Raw genomic sequence first — 17,795 nt, 5'->3', positions numbered from 1 at the left:
CTTATTAGATTAGCAGGGGCGGCGGTGTCACCGAACCCCATTTTGGTTCTCGATTGGATGCAACAGGCTAAATGTTTGACCGACGAGCTGTCCGACCACAAACAGCTGTCAGTCGGGCCTCTTGTCCTGTGTCCTTTGATGGCATGATTAAAGTGAGCCCCCATCCATTGGCAAATTATAAGGACCCGCACTCAGGCTAATGACATGCCTTCCAACGAAAAGCCAAGAAGGATGGGGGGTTACGTACCGTATATATGTACATAGTTGGGCGGGAATGATGGATGCATGTATAAAAACCCCTCTTAGTTGGGGTTAGCCGCGTCCAGCAATAGATGACGAATGGCGCTGACCATGGACATCCGTATCCGTATCCGTATGCGCAACTCTCGGAGGCAGCGCAAAAAAGTATGCTATGAAATTTTATTTATGCCACTTTTGGGGCTGCATGTCACATGTGCACAAAGAACCATTGTAGTTTGCGGGCCACACAAAAAGCAAGTCGCATTGCGATTGACGACATTGAGACTACACTGTTACCTCGTATTTATTTAAATTTACTTTATTTTCTTGTTCTGTAAAGTGGCAGTTGTGCACAGAAAAGCCTTCAATATGCCCTGCGTTATAAGTTAGCATTTAGAGCAGAACATTTGTAAAACGGAATTTTCCATCACTGTCAACCTGATTTCCATTACTACAAATCCCATATGCAAAAAATACGTTACTAATTTGAAAGATGAATTAGATTTCCAGTATTCGGAGATTTGCAGCTCTGCAGTTTTGTCGTTTGTTGTCCGGGGAAAAGGGAATCGCAGAACTATAAATTTCATTTGTCACAGCAAATCCCCAGAGCGGCTTACAATGAAGTTCATTTCGCAGGCAACGGGGCAAACGAGAAAGACATTTTTACGTAGTTTGTGGCAAAGTCAAAAACAGCATAATGCATGTCGCACACTCGTACAGAGTCACAAACACACACGCACACACAAACACACACTCACATACTTACATATATGGATTCTCTGGGTGGGACAGCTGACACAAAAGCCACAGAGAACAATTTAGATATTTTCTAAAGATTTAAGCGCTTCACAAGCGACGCACAGGACATGGCAGGACGAGGGCAAAAGCTGTCGACAGTTTCGGTTACATAACTCTCTGCTCCTGGTCGCTTCTGTCTATTTGTTTGCCATTTAAATAAGCATACTTTCCGCAGCAGCACAGAGGCACAGAGCCACCGAGAAGGGCGGAAATAAATATGCAAAAATAAAACTGAAACACATTCATATTCATGTGACTAACCACAGCAGCTCGACATTATTACTTATGTTTTTTTGCTGTTTGTCTCCTGCAGGTACGTACCCACAGTAAGCCAAAGGTGCAGCATACCTATACCACCAATGCCACTGCTCCTAAGTGGCTCACTCCGGCATTTGCATACGGAGGCCGATGTATCTGTTGCTCCCTGCAGCTGTATGTGTGTCTGCGTATGTGTGTGTGCCATATGGGCCAGCACTTGAGTGTCTTAAGTTCCGGGTAAGTGGGAACTTTTTCTGAATTCCAGCAAGTGGTGGCTCGAGTGGTTATCCACTGGCAAAGGGGTTTTTAGCTTTGAAATGTTTGTGAATCCGCAGACGAATTCCTCGCACCAACACTCACATACGCACACGCACACCCACAAACACACACACACACACACACACACACACAATAGTGACCCCAATTGGTGCCCAGCTTATGGGTGAATATGGAGCAAAATCTCACTTTAGCATATGCGCACCGCTCCGAATGTGAATAAATTAAATTTACTACTTGACTTTAAGGTGCTGCGACTTGGCTGGGGATTGCGAGAGTCAAATGGCAGCCACTCAGGCGGAAGAATATCACAACAATTTCGTAGAGAAAATACAATTTGCGTTTGCTTTCTCATAAATATTTATATACCAGCTTGTGCCAAAGAAAAGGCATGATAGTTGATTTTGTTTACGAATAATAAATCGAGCACATAAATGTTTCCTTTCATCTAACAGACTGACCGCGTTTCAGCAAATCCTTTCATAATACATATATGTATGTACATAGTTAAAGTTAAAGCATATGCACTTATTAGACATTAAAATGAGTGCTTTGGTTATTTCAAAACCTAAAATGACCAACATCAAGCTAATTTCCTTAGCCGTGGCGGTACTTGCCACCAATGTAATTAACCCACTTGCACGGCAACTGCACCGCTGGCGAATTGCATGCCCCTGTGGTGCGGCAGTGGCCACAAAGAAAAGCGCCAAAAATCCGCAAACGGCGTGCAAAAAATTTGCCTCGTTTTTAATGGCTCACATTGTCGATTTTGTGTGGGTGTGTGTGTGCGTGGGTTTGTCGGTGTATGTGTGTGTGTGTGTGTGCGTTCATAAGAGCCTTAACTGACCAGCAAAAGCAAATACGCACCCACACTCGCTCACTCGCAGACCCATCGAGGCAAAGGATCGTCCAGGACGACGCTTTAAAAAGCCATTTCGGCTTGCTTTACCAGTTCCTGCTTTTTTTTTTTTACACTTTTTGTGGAATCCTGGTATCGCCCAGGATGGATGGCACATCGTTTAAAGCGACCACAGCAGCTGGAAAAAATCGTTGGGCGGATTATAAAACACTTAAACGATTTTAAGCGCAATTATGTTGGCAGTAGCACGTAGCGGCCGCCCTTTCTGTTTAATTTTTGAGCACTTCCCAAGGGCTTTTCTCATTAGGTTTTCAATTTAAAGGTGCATTACGCCTTTTCTTTTCTTTTTTCCATTCGAAAACGAAGAGTATATATATTTTATTAAAACAACAACAAGAGGGTGCCGGAGAAGAGCTGCCGGCAGATAACCTGGAACAACAGGAGTTGGAAACCCGGACTGCCGTGCAACAATTAGAACGTCAGCTTACCGGAAAAAAAAAGTTTGCATTCCATTTATGCTCGTTGCGATTTATTTACGGCAAAAAAAGTTCTGCTTCTAGTTCTGGTCAGCGTTTCTTAAAGGCCAACTCACTTGCAGAGTTAGTTTTGCGAAGTGGAGTGGAGGGGCAGGGCAGTAGCAGCATCCGCTGTCGAGTTCGCTCTTTTGTTGCCACAATAAACTGGCGGCCTTAAATTTCAATTGCCTGGCCGTGTATAGGTGGAGAACAAAATGGCAGACCGTTCGCCAAGTTATCCCTGCAATGGCTTCTGACATTAATTAGCCCAAACATGTTGAAACAGAGCAGCACTCCCCTCCCCCCCGTTGGTAGATAATGGCACGGCAAAGTTTTCGGCCATCTGCAGGTGCATAATGGACCTGGCCCAGAGCATCCTTTTTCAATGCTCCACCGACTCCGGCTGTCCACCGGACAGCCTGTTTATTATGCAATTTATTGGGCACCGAAAGTGCAGAGTACACTTTACCAGGCCATTCTGCTCCTTAAAACTAAAGAACCACAGAAAAGCATATATCAACTTTTAAGCGAAACCCCATATCTCTGCAGACTTGTATAGTTGCTGACCTCATAGTAAGTAACCACGGTAAAATAGTTTAATTATATTTATAGTGCATGTTATAAGTGTTCCTTATACTCGCATTGGTTTGGGTTGACCTGTCGGACATCATCATATCGCAGGATATGTTGTCTTTCTCGACTTCTCGGAAGATCTTCTCGTCATCCTGCTTTTTGCCAAATAGGAACTTCCACCAGGGTCTATCGTTGGATTCTCCAGTTTGGACCTCCCCACCAGTTCTATTCACACCAAAAATCCCGGTGGCCTTTGGTTTTCTGGGTTTCCTGTTGGTCAGAGCTCTCTTTTTCGCGACTTTTGCGGCAGGACGCTTTCTGCCTTGAGTCGGTGCCTTGGATAAGTGCAATTTGGATTTTTTGGCTTGGTTGGTTTTTACAATAGTTTTCCTCCTATTCGGCTGGTACTTCGGAGTCTTCTTGGCTATGTATTTCAACATCGGACCCAGCGGCCTGGGAAACTCATCGCAGCTGGACACGGGATCCTCGATGGCTATTCCTAATCGCGGCGGCTCCTTTGCAGATTTTGAGGAGCCAGTATTAAACTCCATACTGATGTAAAAATAAGAAAGAATTTAGAAATTTTCAACCTGTGTGCTCGGGTGAAATGTGTATATAAAACTGGAAGTGTGTGAGAATTGTAATGAAATCGGCATAAATATTTGACACCAGAAACATGGCTACTATGATACTAGCATTTAATTTGCAGCATTCATTTGACAAGGACTTCGCACGGCAATTCATCGCATGTCCTTCTCAAGTTCTCGCTCTTCGGTTCTGCACGGGTGCGGCTAACTGTATATAATGGCAGAAAGTTCACACTTCCGTTGGCTGAACTTTGTCCACTGGTGCAGTTGGGCGTTGTTGTTGTGTGTCTGCTGAAGTTTTGTCCAAATGGCGGCTCTATTTGCTATTTGTTATTTGCTATTTGCACTTGCAGCAGTGCTAAATATATTTCAAACAAAAGCCAAACAAACAGCTGACAACGGCAACAACGAATGTCAGCCGGAAGGAAGTTCAACTTAAATAACGGATATTGGCTTAAATAAACAATGGCGTTCGACGCCGTCTCTCCCTCTCTCTCTCCCTCTCTTTCTGTAGTTCTTTCCCTTTCTGGTGGCTGTTGCTCTATGGCAGTCGCAAAGCGGAAGTCGTCTGCCCGCCATTTTGTGGTCGCAGCGCTTAAGTTAACCCTTCTTCTTGGCATTGTTTGGTCGATGAGTGCAACAGCTGTGTTTGTGCAACTTCATCCGCCGCCTTAATTGCCTGTTAATTAGCGCAGTTGCAACTCGTATGTGTGCACACACGTATCCTTTGCTGGACTCCAATCTGGCCGTGTTCTGATTGTCTTTTGCCGAAAAAATAACTCTGACGTTGACACGCGCGCCTGGCCGTGACATGCCATTGATGGAATTTAACAACTGTGCAAATATTTGACATCCGCACGGTTCACTGCCTCCGCCTGCCGTTTGCCGTTTGCCCTCCGTGGGACCAATCCCAGAACAAATCGGTCAGTGGCGCGTGAGCGGGTGAAAATTGGCTGCATTCGTCGATTCGTAGTGGCGAAAAAAAGTGCAGCTTTTCGCCTACAGGTGGAGCCAATATTAGTGTTGCATGCCCCATTTCTTCTGGTGCACAGACATGGCAAAAGGTTGACAAAGCGCTCGATGCGCTTTAGATGGCCAATTAAGAAAATCAATTCTGAAAAAAACTGATATGTTTAAATATACAAATCCCAAAAGCAGGAGTAGGAATTATAAAATTGTAAATTGTATAAATTTGAAACAGTATCAGTGACTAAGCTGTTATCGCACAGGAACTGCCCCTTGCAAATACGGACTTTCTAAACGAGCAGTTACCTATTATTTGCAAACTTGCTTTCTAAGTATGCCCAGATAAACAAATACAAAACGGAACTTGAAAGTTGCTCCTGTGCAAAGGAAGTTAGCTACTTATAACGTAATTCCCCTCTCACTTCCGCTGTGAGCAAGTCACAGAGCATTCAAATTATTTCCACAACCAACATCGCAACGACTGCGTTGGCGACAATGTTTGCCCAGGCGGGCAGGAAAAAATAGAAATGGGTGTGAAAAAGTGCAGAGTAGGAGCAGAAACAGGAAAGGAGGTCCTGCAGCCGGTAGGAAACCATTCGGTTAGGTAGTCTGAGCGAATGCCCAACCGACGCTAAAAGGATAAGCGCATTAAAGCATTTACTTTGCAATTGCAATGCGAATCGGAGCGCATTAGTACCTACATATATATATGTGTTTGTATCGGGAGTGGAGGAGCCACTATATCGGCATCCAACAAGGACATGCACATGTATGTTGGAGCTCGGCGCCAGAAGCCGTTGTTGTCGCTGCCCACACAAAAGCGCAACAAACATGCAACAGCCTCGGGCAGATGGGCTCCAAATGCAGCTGCAAAGGACAAAAGAGCACATTGCACTTTGGACCCACTTAATCCCGCCCATTGTGTTAGCCTTATTATGACGCCCAACACACAAGAGTCCTTCTAGTTCCACTTCTCTTTATCCCAGCCCCCTGGAACCCAGTTCAATTTGAAAAGCGAGAAAAAAAAGAATTCTGGCAAAGCCTTGACGACAGTTTTATGCTTTATCAGCAGCGGCGTCGCCAAAGCTGGAAAAACTTGTTTGTTTTTCCTACGCTTGGCCTCCTGTAATGAACGGCATTGTCTGTCTGCTTTCTCTGTTGTCTGTTGTCGGGAGAGGGGGTGCACAAAAGAGGGGTGGTGGTGTAAAGGGGGGTGGAAAAGTCCTTCGCCTTTACAGCCGCGTGTGTTAAGGTTACACTTTGTTCGCTCCACTCGCGACCAGACGGCGCCAGTCGATTCTCAATGGCAACGAAAGCAGCAACAGCAGCAGAAGCAGCAGCCACATCAACCTCTTGGCATTGGCCATTTGTTGGAGCAATTTTTGGCAACCATTGGCAAATCGATAATTTCGCCATGAAGTCATGTTTGCTACAACTAAAACATATTTAAAGCCAACTCGAGTGTGGGCAGCGCTGCCAACAGGAGGCTTCTGAATCTAAATAGGTTCTTGAGTAATGGATAAGAGCCTTGAGGCGTGGAATTCATAAAATGTTTTTGAAGTAAGATGAAAATGAATGAAAAGGGTCTGACATTTAGTGCGGCATTATCTTAGGCAGGGATCCTTTTAAGTATTCCTGTTTAAAACACTTATCTTACTATGATTGATGAGTTAATGTTGGGCGGGCCCTAAATTCATGCAGCTGTGCCTGAAAATCCGATTATCTTATTTGTATTTAAAAAGAAATGCATTTAAAACCTACCTTTAATCCCATTTCCATAAAAGTGGTAGCAAAAAATGCTTTTAAACCATCTCGTAAGAGAATCGATTGCTGCTTTTAAATTACTACCAATGATAATTCGATTTATTTGCGAAAATTATTGAAAGTTCAATAACTCCGCTGGCAATGATTTAATGATAGCACTTAATGCGAATTAAAGTCCGTTTGTGAATAGCTTAATGACAGATACAACGATTACCCGGTGTGAAATGAGCTTTGTCGGAATTAATTAAAAGTTCTTTTTTCCGACTTAAATCAAAGATATGTGAGACTGCCAGCTGATTCCCACACAAATTGGCTTGGATGAAAACTAATTAAATTTAACAACATTATGTGGCCACTGTCAGTTGGCTTTAATGAATGAGCTGGCAATCAACTGGACACTCAATCAATTTGCCCAAACAAAACCTAATTATGCTGTGCAAAAATTGAAACCCAATAAATCAATTTAATGTCGAAGAACACGCACATGGCCAAGTTAACCGCCTTTTCCCCCATTTAAGTTTGGGGCAAACTCAAGTTTTCTAGGTCACGTCCAGCGAGCGATATTTTTCCGCATTTTTTCTTGGTGAGCTTCGCTGCTTCCTATTTTCCCAGACAAATGGCGTCGCACTTTGGTGGCGCCACTTTTTGTTGCCCCTGTTGTTGTCGTCACCGCCACCGCCACCATCACCACCAGCGTCACCGCTGCTGCCACATCCAGCAGTTGGGGATGCCACAGAACCAGGATCCACCTTGTTGCCCGCCCGGCTGCTTGTCACTGCCAATTTTTAGTGTAGCCATTCCTTTGGCAACCGGGCTGGGTATAAATCCAGCGGCCCGTTATCGGGTGTTATGCCCCACCAGGGATGCCCCGCCCGGATCCGTATTGATTTCCCATGCCACGGCTCCTTTTCAGGCATTAAAGTTGCAGCCGGCGAAAGCGGCAGTGACATCGATAGTTATAGTTATAGTTCCGTTTGCAGCTCTCGAATCCATCAACATCTGTCAAATTGCTCTGGCCATTCAGGGCTTTATGTTCTTGCACAGTTTTTATGGTTCATACTAGAGAGTTCATACTGTGTTTTTTTCTTAACAGTTAGAGCTTCAAATTGATACAGAAAGTAGGGAGTTTTAAATTTGAGAGCTCCTTAACGAGTTAAATTCTTTGTACGAGTTCTGAAAATGTGTTGTGCGCAGTGAAGTAGATTATTGTGAGCTGAAGTTTGCATTAGTTCGAGTTAGTTGCCCTTTGTTTGCGTTCTTCTCATTGATGAAGTGATACCTAAACAAGTTGTTTTCATTTCCATTATCCTCTTTCTTCAGCCATATAAATTGGCATATATATTGGTATATATACAGCTGTTGTACCAGCAATTATCTATAAAATGGCTTATATATGCTGCTCATGCGAGAAGTCCAAGTGTTTGATTTCAATGCTCTACATTTTATGTAGATTACTTTTATCCCTGCCATGCCATCCTAACCTATATCCTCTTTGCTTTGTAACACTTACACTCGAATGGCTTACGTAAGCCATTTGCTTAGCCATATTTTATTTATGCCTCATGTGCGTTTAGCTACGCTGGGTTTTTGTGGTAATTTGCACCATGGAAGCACTTTCACTTGGCCAACTCCTTTCAGTCCGTACGATTACCGCCGGAGACAAGTGCATCCTTGGCTGTCGGTTGTAGTTCTGCTCATCAATTGACATCTGGAGCCCGGTTATTGATGGCTTTTATTGCATTGCTCGATTCATTTGTTGCGGATGCGGTGGCGGATGCTGGATGCTATATGTTGTTCGGTGGCTGCAGGGGCATCCTTTCATTTCGTGGCACATTGCATCGAGCCAAGTGCTCGACGTCAATCACATTTCACATTTCCTTTGTAACAAATCCGCTGGCACAGCGCTTGTCGATGGCATCGCCAGCCAGCCAGTCATGTTAAATTACGTGCAATTAAAATCTAATGCACATGCAGCATGTCTGTGTGTGTTGGAGATACCCGGGAACATTGATGGATACCCGGATTGATGCTCCATTGGTTGCCGGAGGGGCTATCGACATCGTTGCGGTAATTAATAAGCTACGACCGGCGGCCCACGGGTCGTATGCTTTATGGGCCACAGCTGCAGCAACTCGGCTAAACTATTTATGCAGCAATTGAGTTTGTGTAGGGGGGGGAGGGAAAAAAAACAGCATTTCCAATTTGGCGCGCTGCAAACTGCATTTTCCCTGGGTGGGCACAGGACGTTGCGACCCAAAAATTTGTAACGAGTTAATTTGATGCCACAGGGCCCGAGTGTGTAGGAAAATATGATGACATCTTTGTAGCCGCGCGAAAGTGCCTTTGCAAAAGCAATTTCAATTAGTCAGTGCGCCACCCAAAAATGTGGCCGTAAAACTGAAAATTTAATCACCAGCGAATGGCACTTGGAGCCCCAGCGAATGTCCTGGCGAATGTCCTGGCACAAAAGCACACAATTAAGCCCCGGCTAAAACCGCAAAACTAAAATGGAAAACGAGCTGTTGCTAAAATGAAAACAGCCACCGAAACTGAAACATCAAGTGGATAAGCAGAACTCATTTACCTCCAAATGCTAACCATAAACGCAACTATTTTGGCATCTCATTTGCACTGTTTGTGCTCCTGGCTCATAGTGTGTGTATTTGAGTGCATGTTTGTGTGCGTGTGTGTATGTGTGACAGGCGACAAACAGGCGACGACGCTGCAATGGCGGCAATGTCAGCGAGACAACCGGAAATACAACGGCAACTTCCGTGTCGACGACGCCGAGTTGATCTATATGCGAATATATCCTCACGAGAGTTACATTCAGTATCTGTGTGTGAACTTCTGCCTTGGTATTGGTGTTTCTCGGTTGCGTGTGCGTGTGAGTGTATGTGTGAGGGAAGTACTTGGTCTAAGCGGTTCACTTACATACAGAAAAAAGGAATAAATAAGAAAAAAACATTGTATTTAGATCACTTAAATGTCGAAGATGCAGATATACTTTAAGGATACTTAAATTTTATTTCAATTTACATTTAATTTGATAAAGAAAGAAAAAAGAAAGAAAACCATCATTTGTAAGTTACATATTGGTTCTCACATGATATGTCGAATAACGAAGCACTTTGAAATTCTACATCACAAAATCTTGGTACTTAAGTATCTACACAAAGGCCAATATTAAATTGAAGTTACGATATATTGCCTTTTTATTGCCTCATCCTTGTGCTGCATGACATTGCCAAATTGAACTTTAAAATGTTTTCCACGTGAAAATTATTAAGTCATAGACGCAATTTCGCTCGATTTATGGTTGAAGTCATTTTCATAAGTCATGGTGAAAGAGTCCTAGGCAGCTGCCAAGGACAAAGCGGATGCCACTCATATTACGTTTAAGATGGAACACGTGCCTGTCTGCCAGCCAGCCATGCGAATGCGGATGCGGATGGTAATGCGGATGTGGATGCGGATGCGGATGGGGAAGCGAGTACTCCGCTCTGAAGGCGTGACACACTCGCGCAGCCACACGGAGCACGCCGATGGGGAGAATTTTTTGGCCTGCAGCTCTGTCTGGCATATTGGTTGATTTATGTGGCAATAAGCAGATGCAACCTGCGCTGGAAAAAGATGGCGGCAAGGGGCACAAGCTGAACGTGCACCGCGTAACTGATATGCAACGATTAGCACCCACACACACACATACTAGCACACACACACACTAGCACATCCAGGAAATGCAATTGGTATTGGACTTTTGGAAAATTACGAGAAGAGTCTGAAAAGCTGTTGCAGTTGGGATATTGATTTTCGGTGGCTACTAAGAAAACTACGTATAACTCATTGCAGCACATGTTTGCCGGGGCAACTTTTCAGCCACAGCCATTCAGGATTCAGGATCCTTTCTCTACGTCCTTGTCAATGTTTTCCTTTTTTTTCGGTGTTTGGATCGGTTGATAGGGGTTGGGGTTACTACCAACTTATCCATTCACCGCAGCCCTTTGAACTTTTGCCTCGGCTCCGCAAATACGCAAAGTTTGGTGGCAAAAACCGCATTCTGACATTTTGCCAAATTCGATGGTTTTTGCGGTTGGCCGTTATATATAAACAAACAGTTTGGATGCCTTAACTGGCTTTGCCACATTTTCTTTTTTTAGGGCATGCCTCATCGTTTTATTAAAACCTGTACTATGCACTTTTCCAGATAACTAATTAGAACCAAAGTCCAGGAATGCCTTTACATTTTTGCTACCAAGTCATTTGCTAGATATAAAGTGAACTAAAACAAACGGACTCATTTCTTTAAAATCAGTTATGCTGCTGTTGGCATTGTTTCAATGATAGTAAGAAGGTGATTAGTATGCTTATGTTTGCTAGAGCATTTACCTAATTGCCAAACTGAATCAAAAGCCCGTCTCTCGAGATGAATTAAATATGATATCAGCCGATTAAAGTGTCAATGCTGAGCCTTTGACTTTGAAGTCGGCCAGCAGCTAAGAAATAGTAAAGTTGCTGCCAGCAACAGGAGTCTCAATTGCTGAAATGGAGACAAAGTCTTTGGGTCCAGGGCTGTTGTAATGGGGTTGCGATGGGTTGACATGTCGAGTGGGCACAATCGTAAGCAGCTTACCAAGGGTCTGAACTGGTTCGTCAACCAGAACCATAACTATGTTGCTGTTCAGCTGGTAATAATAGTGGGGCATAAAAAGGATTAGGTTGGACACATTGTTTCAGGCGGAGGCGGAGGTGGACGAGAAGGAGGAGAAGCAGTCCAAGGGCCAGGAAGTCGTAGTAAGGTAATAGAGCGAGCAGCCAGTCAACAAAGCACAGTGGGCTTAGCCCCGGTTGCAGTTTGTTGGCGGAGGATGGTTTCTGGTTGGACGTGGAAACTGACAGGACGACTGATGCGTGGTGACAACGAATTCGCAAAAGTCAGCAGGGAATTAGGCGACACAGAGTTGCTAATGAACAGCAGAAAGCAGTGAGTTCCTTTCACGGACGATTTACTATGTATTCCACATTCGGCGAAGTAACATAAAAATATGTTACTTCAATCTTACCCACAAAAATGTGGATAATTATTCGCTTTTCTCCTGCGTTCACATGTTAGTTTTTAAAATTTTTCCTTTATAAATTGTAATTGAAGAAACTTAAGAAACTGTGTTCCCAATCTTCTGGCTTAGTAGCACTGATTTCTCCCCCTGGCTGTTCCTCCCAATCTTGTTGTGCTTGCTCGTAGAATAAGGATTTGAGCGGGTCAAGTGTCCAGGTCTGAGCCAATCCCCTGTGGCTACGGGAAAATAGAGAAAAAATGGTGCAATTGCCGGAGGAAGAGGTCAGGCCAAGAGGCAAAAGAGCCAGGCTAAATAACCCAACAAAGTTCGAGTCGAGCCGGCCAAGTGAAATGCGAAGGCTGATAACGGCATTAAGGGGTTAAGCTACTGGTGCTACTGCTGGCAGTGCAAGTTCAAAGTTCGCCATCGGATGCATTTGAAGACCCTGCTTGGGCATCTCCTTCTCCTCCTTCTTGTTCCATTTTCTAAGTGACGTTGAATGGTCATCAACGCTGGGGGCTTAGCTTTGATTTACTGCGACTCTTTGACTTCTCAAAAGTGTTGTTCGAGGGCTGAAAAGTTTCACGCCACGATGCGACGATATGATGAGGCCTCTTGATATCCTGACACAGCGTCCTTTTTTTTCCTCTTTTACCCAGAACATTTTAGTTTTCCATGCTGAGCACGTTGTCTGGTCTTTGATTAAAATTGATGTGCCCGGGGCTTTGTCCGAAAATTTCGCATGCCGTTTATAGTCAAACATAATTTGACCTAAGCCAAGGCATAAGCAAATGTGACAGGCTCCAGTCAGCCATAAAAGCCTTCTCAGCTGGAACACTCATGGCTATTTCCATAGTCATAGACATAGACATGGACATGAACATACCAGGTCGTCCAGCTTGAGTCGGTAATTGAATGAAATGGCAAAAACTCACGCACACAGGAAAATGTTCATTTAAATGCATGGCATATGTGGGCTGGGAGGAGGTCGCCAGGATGTCGGCCAAACGCCAAGTGAACGACACCAAGCCAAGCCAAGTTGGGGGTATAAAAAATTTAAACTCAAATAAAATTAAATCGAAATTAGCACCAGAGTGCCAGGCATCACAGCAGCAAAAAGTGCCACGAACAGTGGTGTGGCAACGATGTTAATGCCACACACTTAAAATCTGTGACTTAACGAAAACTTTCAATCTGAAAACTGCTGTACTAAAATGTTCATTATGTAGAGGAAAATCAAGCAAAATTAAAAACTGTCTGAATGTAATCAAAATGTTAAGGAAAAATATATTTAAAATATATGAATTATTTTGGGATCAACTTGCTACGCAAAGGTAATACTTCTTTTTTATATAAAAGCAGTATTTCCTGAAAGGAACGTGATTCTCTTAAGCATCCGAATTCGGTTCACTGTTTCGTGGCAGTTTTATGGCACATAAAAGTTCGCACAACTGTCGCCGAGGCCACTAAACGTCATCATTGCCATGGATTAGCCGTAATGCGCGACTGTAATTTAGCACTGCAACCGTGCTGGCAGTCGTGATCATAAAAAACTGCATCTGCATCGGGTCATAAAGTCGCGGCGAGTCGTGCCAGCGACTCATTTGCATATAGCCAGCAGAAATGGGGTCCTGAATCGCCGTGCCTGCATCTGGCACACGGTCAAGGAAATGTCCTTCCATTTTTTTTTTTGTGGCCAACTTGTGCACTGGTCGTGAATTACTTTTAGCGCATTCTTGGTTCTTAAACGGCAGTAGCATTGCAACAACAAGGCGGCCACAAGAACACCCACCCACAGGACAACGCCCACGGAGGACAAGGACGACAAGGACTAACTGGACTAGCTGGTGACTCGCCTGTTGACACTAGAAATTGAGCAACCAAAAATGTGTAAACAAGTTTGTTTGGCCCAAGTGTTACGCATTGGTCTGCTGGTTGAAGTCCACTCCCCGGAGTCCTTGGTCCTGCTATCGATGTCGGTGTCTTTTTGGCCCTGCTCTTGACAGCTCTCAACGCCCGACACTCTGCAGCAGTGTATAAAAAGTTTTCAAAAATTTATATTCGACACAAGGCAAAATGGTGTTTTCTTTTTCCTGCCATCTATGAGTATTTGCGTCAAATAAACTGGACAAATTGCCGAGCACGAAGGTCCACATATATCAGGACACGGCAAGTGACCAATTAGTGGCCAACGTCAAACTACAGTCTAAGTTTTCAGCAGTGCACACATTTTGGCTGCTGGCAAAAGCAATCAATTATGAACGAAAAAGGGTAGTGTCTATGTAGATACATCGATAGCATTTTAATTGATTCACCTACATATGTAAATGTGGATGAGCCAAAGGAAAATTTGAGCTATCTGTCAGAAGATATTTATTACTAATATACCAAGTATTTGAAGAAGCAAAAAATTCGAATTTTTATGGGTGTTTTATGACCAAAACTTGTGCATCTTTCTCCAACTTTTTGGTGCATCTTTTTTCCCTGGGAATAGGCTGACTTTATCTTCCACTTCTCTCCTTTTATGATGTCCCTTGCTAACTTATGCTGTCAGACAAATTAGCCCAAACGAGCACAATGGCATAACGGCATTCAGTTTTCGAATTGTGTCAAGTTGACGCTATGCGAATGCCAGAATGGCAACTGCCAGAAAACTGCAATTAGAGACGGCAAGTTGTCGTGACAATTGCAGGCATCACTGGAGAAATTTTCTGGCAACGCATGTGTGTATGCTCCATTTAGGCCAGGACACTAAAGGACGAACTTTGAGCCAAAAACGCTGACTTAAATCGACGAGAGCTGGTATATGTGCCCCTTCAATTTGAATTGCTCATGTTAAGCAAGTAATGACCCGTCAAATGTCAATGGAATTTCGCTAGACGACATTATTTATACGGCACTAAGCATTACGCATACGACACGTTGGCCCGCCTGACATTTCAATTAGCGCACGCGGTGCACCGCACACACATTGTTTGCCAAAACAAATGTCACAGTCATGTCACATGAATCGAGTGTCCCATGATTTATTTAAAATATCAGCACGTTGATTATTTCTGCTTAGCAATGCGATTCCTGGACACAAAACCGACATCATCGTCCTTTCATTTTGGTTTCTAAAAACAGCCGCCGATTGATTATGAATGCAGCCCCAATTGCCATTGTAATTGCGTTTCAAATTGAATTTGGCTGGAATGCATAACTATGCGATGGCATAATGCGCCATCAGAAATGATCGCTAATTGAAAATGAAAACGCGAAAATACGGTCACCCCCGAATGTACAAGTGAATCGAAAGTGGCCAGCATATTGAAATTTGCATGTCCCCGCCAAATTGGGTCATCATTAAAATTGTATTCAATTAGGATTTGTTGAATTAAGCTTCTAATAGGGGTAGCAAAAATTGAACAAATAACTGAGGTATGTTTTTAAGTAAAATCCACAGAAATTTGCCAACTGTGTAGAGCTACAAAAGCTACTGGACACCTAAAACATCTAATAATTGATTCACTGCAAAGTGCATAGTCATGAAAGTAGTAATTACTGCTTTTATTACATTTGAGGAAATGTTTATTTATTTACACCGAAGATGTGAAACAGAATTTCGAATGTTGACACTGTAATTGGTCTCATTTGAGAGCTCTGAGCACTTACAAAGCTGCTCAAATGCATAGCAACTGTTTATTAAAACTAGTGCAAGTAAACCAACGTCAATGGGAAAATACAGCAGGGAAAATATGTGGTGTCGATGCCATGAATTTTACAATGGAAAATTCCCCCAAGTGTGAGAATCACATTTTCCAAGGCAGATGCAAAAAGTTTCCCCCCCCCAAAAATTCTTCGAAGGAAAGTGAAATTATTGAACTAAATAATTTAAAGTCGAAAAAAATTGACCAGCAGCACCTGGTGCAAAAAGTTTTGTCCGGAACTTTTCTCCTTCCAGCAATTTCAATTAGCCGTGTGCTTATGGTATTTGCATCGACTATTTGCATAATCCAATCAATGCCACGAATTGAATCGAATCTAGTTAAATGCAATTTGCACATAATTGCATTGACTTTTGTGTGCAGAATGTCGCAATTTGTGGCAATTGAAATCGATTGCGACCATTTCGCCTGGCCTCTTTCGATCGGACAAAAGGTTACATTGATCGATGCCCGACTGGCATAATAAATTCCATGCACGCAGACATTAGCAAACACTTTTGAGGCGCCACAAGCTGCACAAACACCAGAAACACCGCTGACCGGATTTTGACTTTCCTCACTGGGCGACTTGGGCTCGAGTCCCTCGCATAATTTGCGGCTGTCATGTTGCGAGTTGATTAACAATTGTTGGCCAAAATATCAGGCAGGTGACTTGTGATTTATGCCCGCACTCGTATCTATTGGTTGTATCTAGTTTGTTGCCTACGCTCCTAATGGACCAGGTTGTCCGCCAGCAGGTTGTGAATTCAATTTTCCTACTGGGCCGTAGTACTGTGCTGTACTGTGCTATGCTGGCTACGATATCAATCATACGCACTGTTTGCTGCCAAACGTTTAGCCATGAATCAGCCAAAATGCTGAAGGCAGCACAACAGTACAGAGCAGAACAAAGGGCCGCCGGCCAGCATTTGCAGTAAACTAAATTGCTTTTACTCTTGCCACCGCCACATGCATGTTAATAAATGTTCGCACCTACCTATACAAGCATTCATAAATGCACACACACACACACACATACACTTAGTGTAGTAGTTGCATGTCAAAAAGCACTTAGAGCTGCGTGTGTGCGAGTGTATGGGTGCTGTCCTGCAGTCGGAGTTGCACTTGTGTTGGTTGTGCTGGTTGTGCAAGTTGTGCTAGTTGCTATTTCAGTTCCCGTCGCTTTGGCAACTGCCAGCTCAAACATTTTGCGTACTTCACTCAGCAAGTAATTACATAACAACAAACACAGAGGAGAAACCATTTGGCGGCACGCTCACTCCGCTCAATACGCTAAGCGGCAGGAAAATGCTGAATTAAATATGCGCAGCTTAAACTTTAAAGTTATGAAAATATACTTGAAAAAAAAAACCTAAAATCTAAATATTTCAATAGTTCAATTAGCGAATTAAATCTTTTCTAAAAGAGCACATGCATCTAGCTCAAAATTTATTACTAGAGACTCACTTCGTATAGAGACCAATTACAAAGACTGCAAACAATTGTAGCATGCCCTTTCAGAGTAAGGAAACCCTTTCGAAGGAAAGTAGCTGCGCTGTGATTATCAGACTCAGATGCAGCAGCTTGGCAATTTGGGGAAAGGATGAAAATGCACTGATGTCTGACTTTTCTAAGCTCTCTGCAGGGAAACTACGCTGGGTGGGGTTTTTTGGGATGCTTTCACGATCCGCGCAGTTGCAACAGGCGACTCATGGAGCGCACTTTGCATTGCTGCAACATTTTTGGACCGGACCGTGTTGCCGAATCGCAATTCGTCCTGCGTCCTGATGCTGCAACTGCAGCTTTGCCAGCGAACCCGGCTTTTAAGTTGATTAGAGGGATACAGCGAAGCAGGGCTATGCAAAAATATTTTACGTAATTAAAACTTGGCTGCTGCTGACGTTGCATGCGAATGTGTTTTTTTTTTTTTTTTGTGTTTATTGTGTTTTTCCGTTCCCCTGTTTTCCAGTTTTTGTTGCCAAACTACAGGCGCTGCAACAATTGGGGATGGGCTAAATCCGAGAACGAAGCATGTGCCATTGCGTAAGCAACATTTTTTTGCAACGCTTTTTGCCATCGCATTGTCTGTACCAAAACAAAGAGCGACCACAAAACTAGCGCCACAAACAATAACCAGCAAACAACAAAAACGCCGGCGAATATTACATCACCAGAGCAACAAGAAATGTACATGCGCTAAGGCAACAAAAACACAA

The 17,795-nt window shown here is 43.5% G+C and overlaps 2 protein-coding genes across 2 annotated transcripts in view; one reads left to right on the top strand and one right to left on the bottom strand.

Moving 5' to 3' along the window:
- The window catches only part of LOC6526858 (neural cell adhesion molecule 2), a 60,699-nt gene that overhangs the window by 28,390 nt on the left and 14,514 nt on the right, over positions 1 to 17,795 (top strand). The gene's annotated exons all lie outside the window — the stretch shown is intronic.
- On the bottom strand, positions 3,539 to 4,206 carry LOC6526859. The gene has a single exon (XM_002087923.4). The coding sequence runs from the start codon at positions 4,068 to 4,070 to the stop codon at positions 3,543 to 3,545; it is 528 nt and encodes a 175-aa protein (XP_002087959.1). The 5' UTR covers positions 4,071 to 4,206; the 3' UTR covers positions 3,539 to 3,542.

The sequence above is a fragment of the Drosophila yakuba genome, chromosome 2L (genome assembly GCF_016746365.2).
Source record: "Drosophila yakuba strain Tai18E2 chromosome 2L, Prin_Dyak_Tai18E2_2.1, whole genome shotgun sequence".
In the NCBI taxonomy this organism is placed as follows: Eukaryota; Metazoa; Arthropoda; class Insecta; order Diptera; family Drosophilidae; genus Drosophila; species Drosophila yakuba.
Note: the sequence above shows the minus strand (reverse complement) of the source record. Positions and strands in the feature narration are given on the sequence as shown.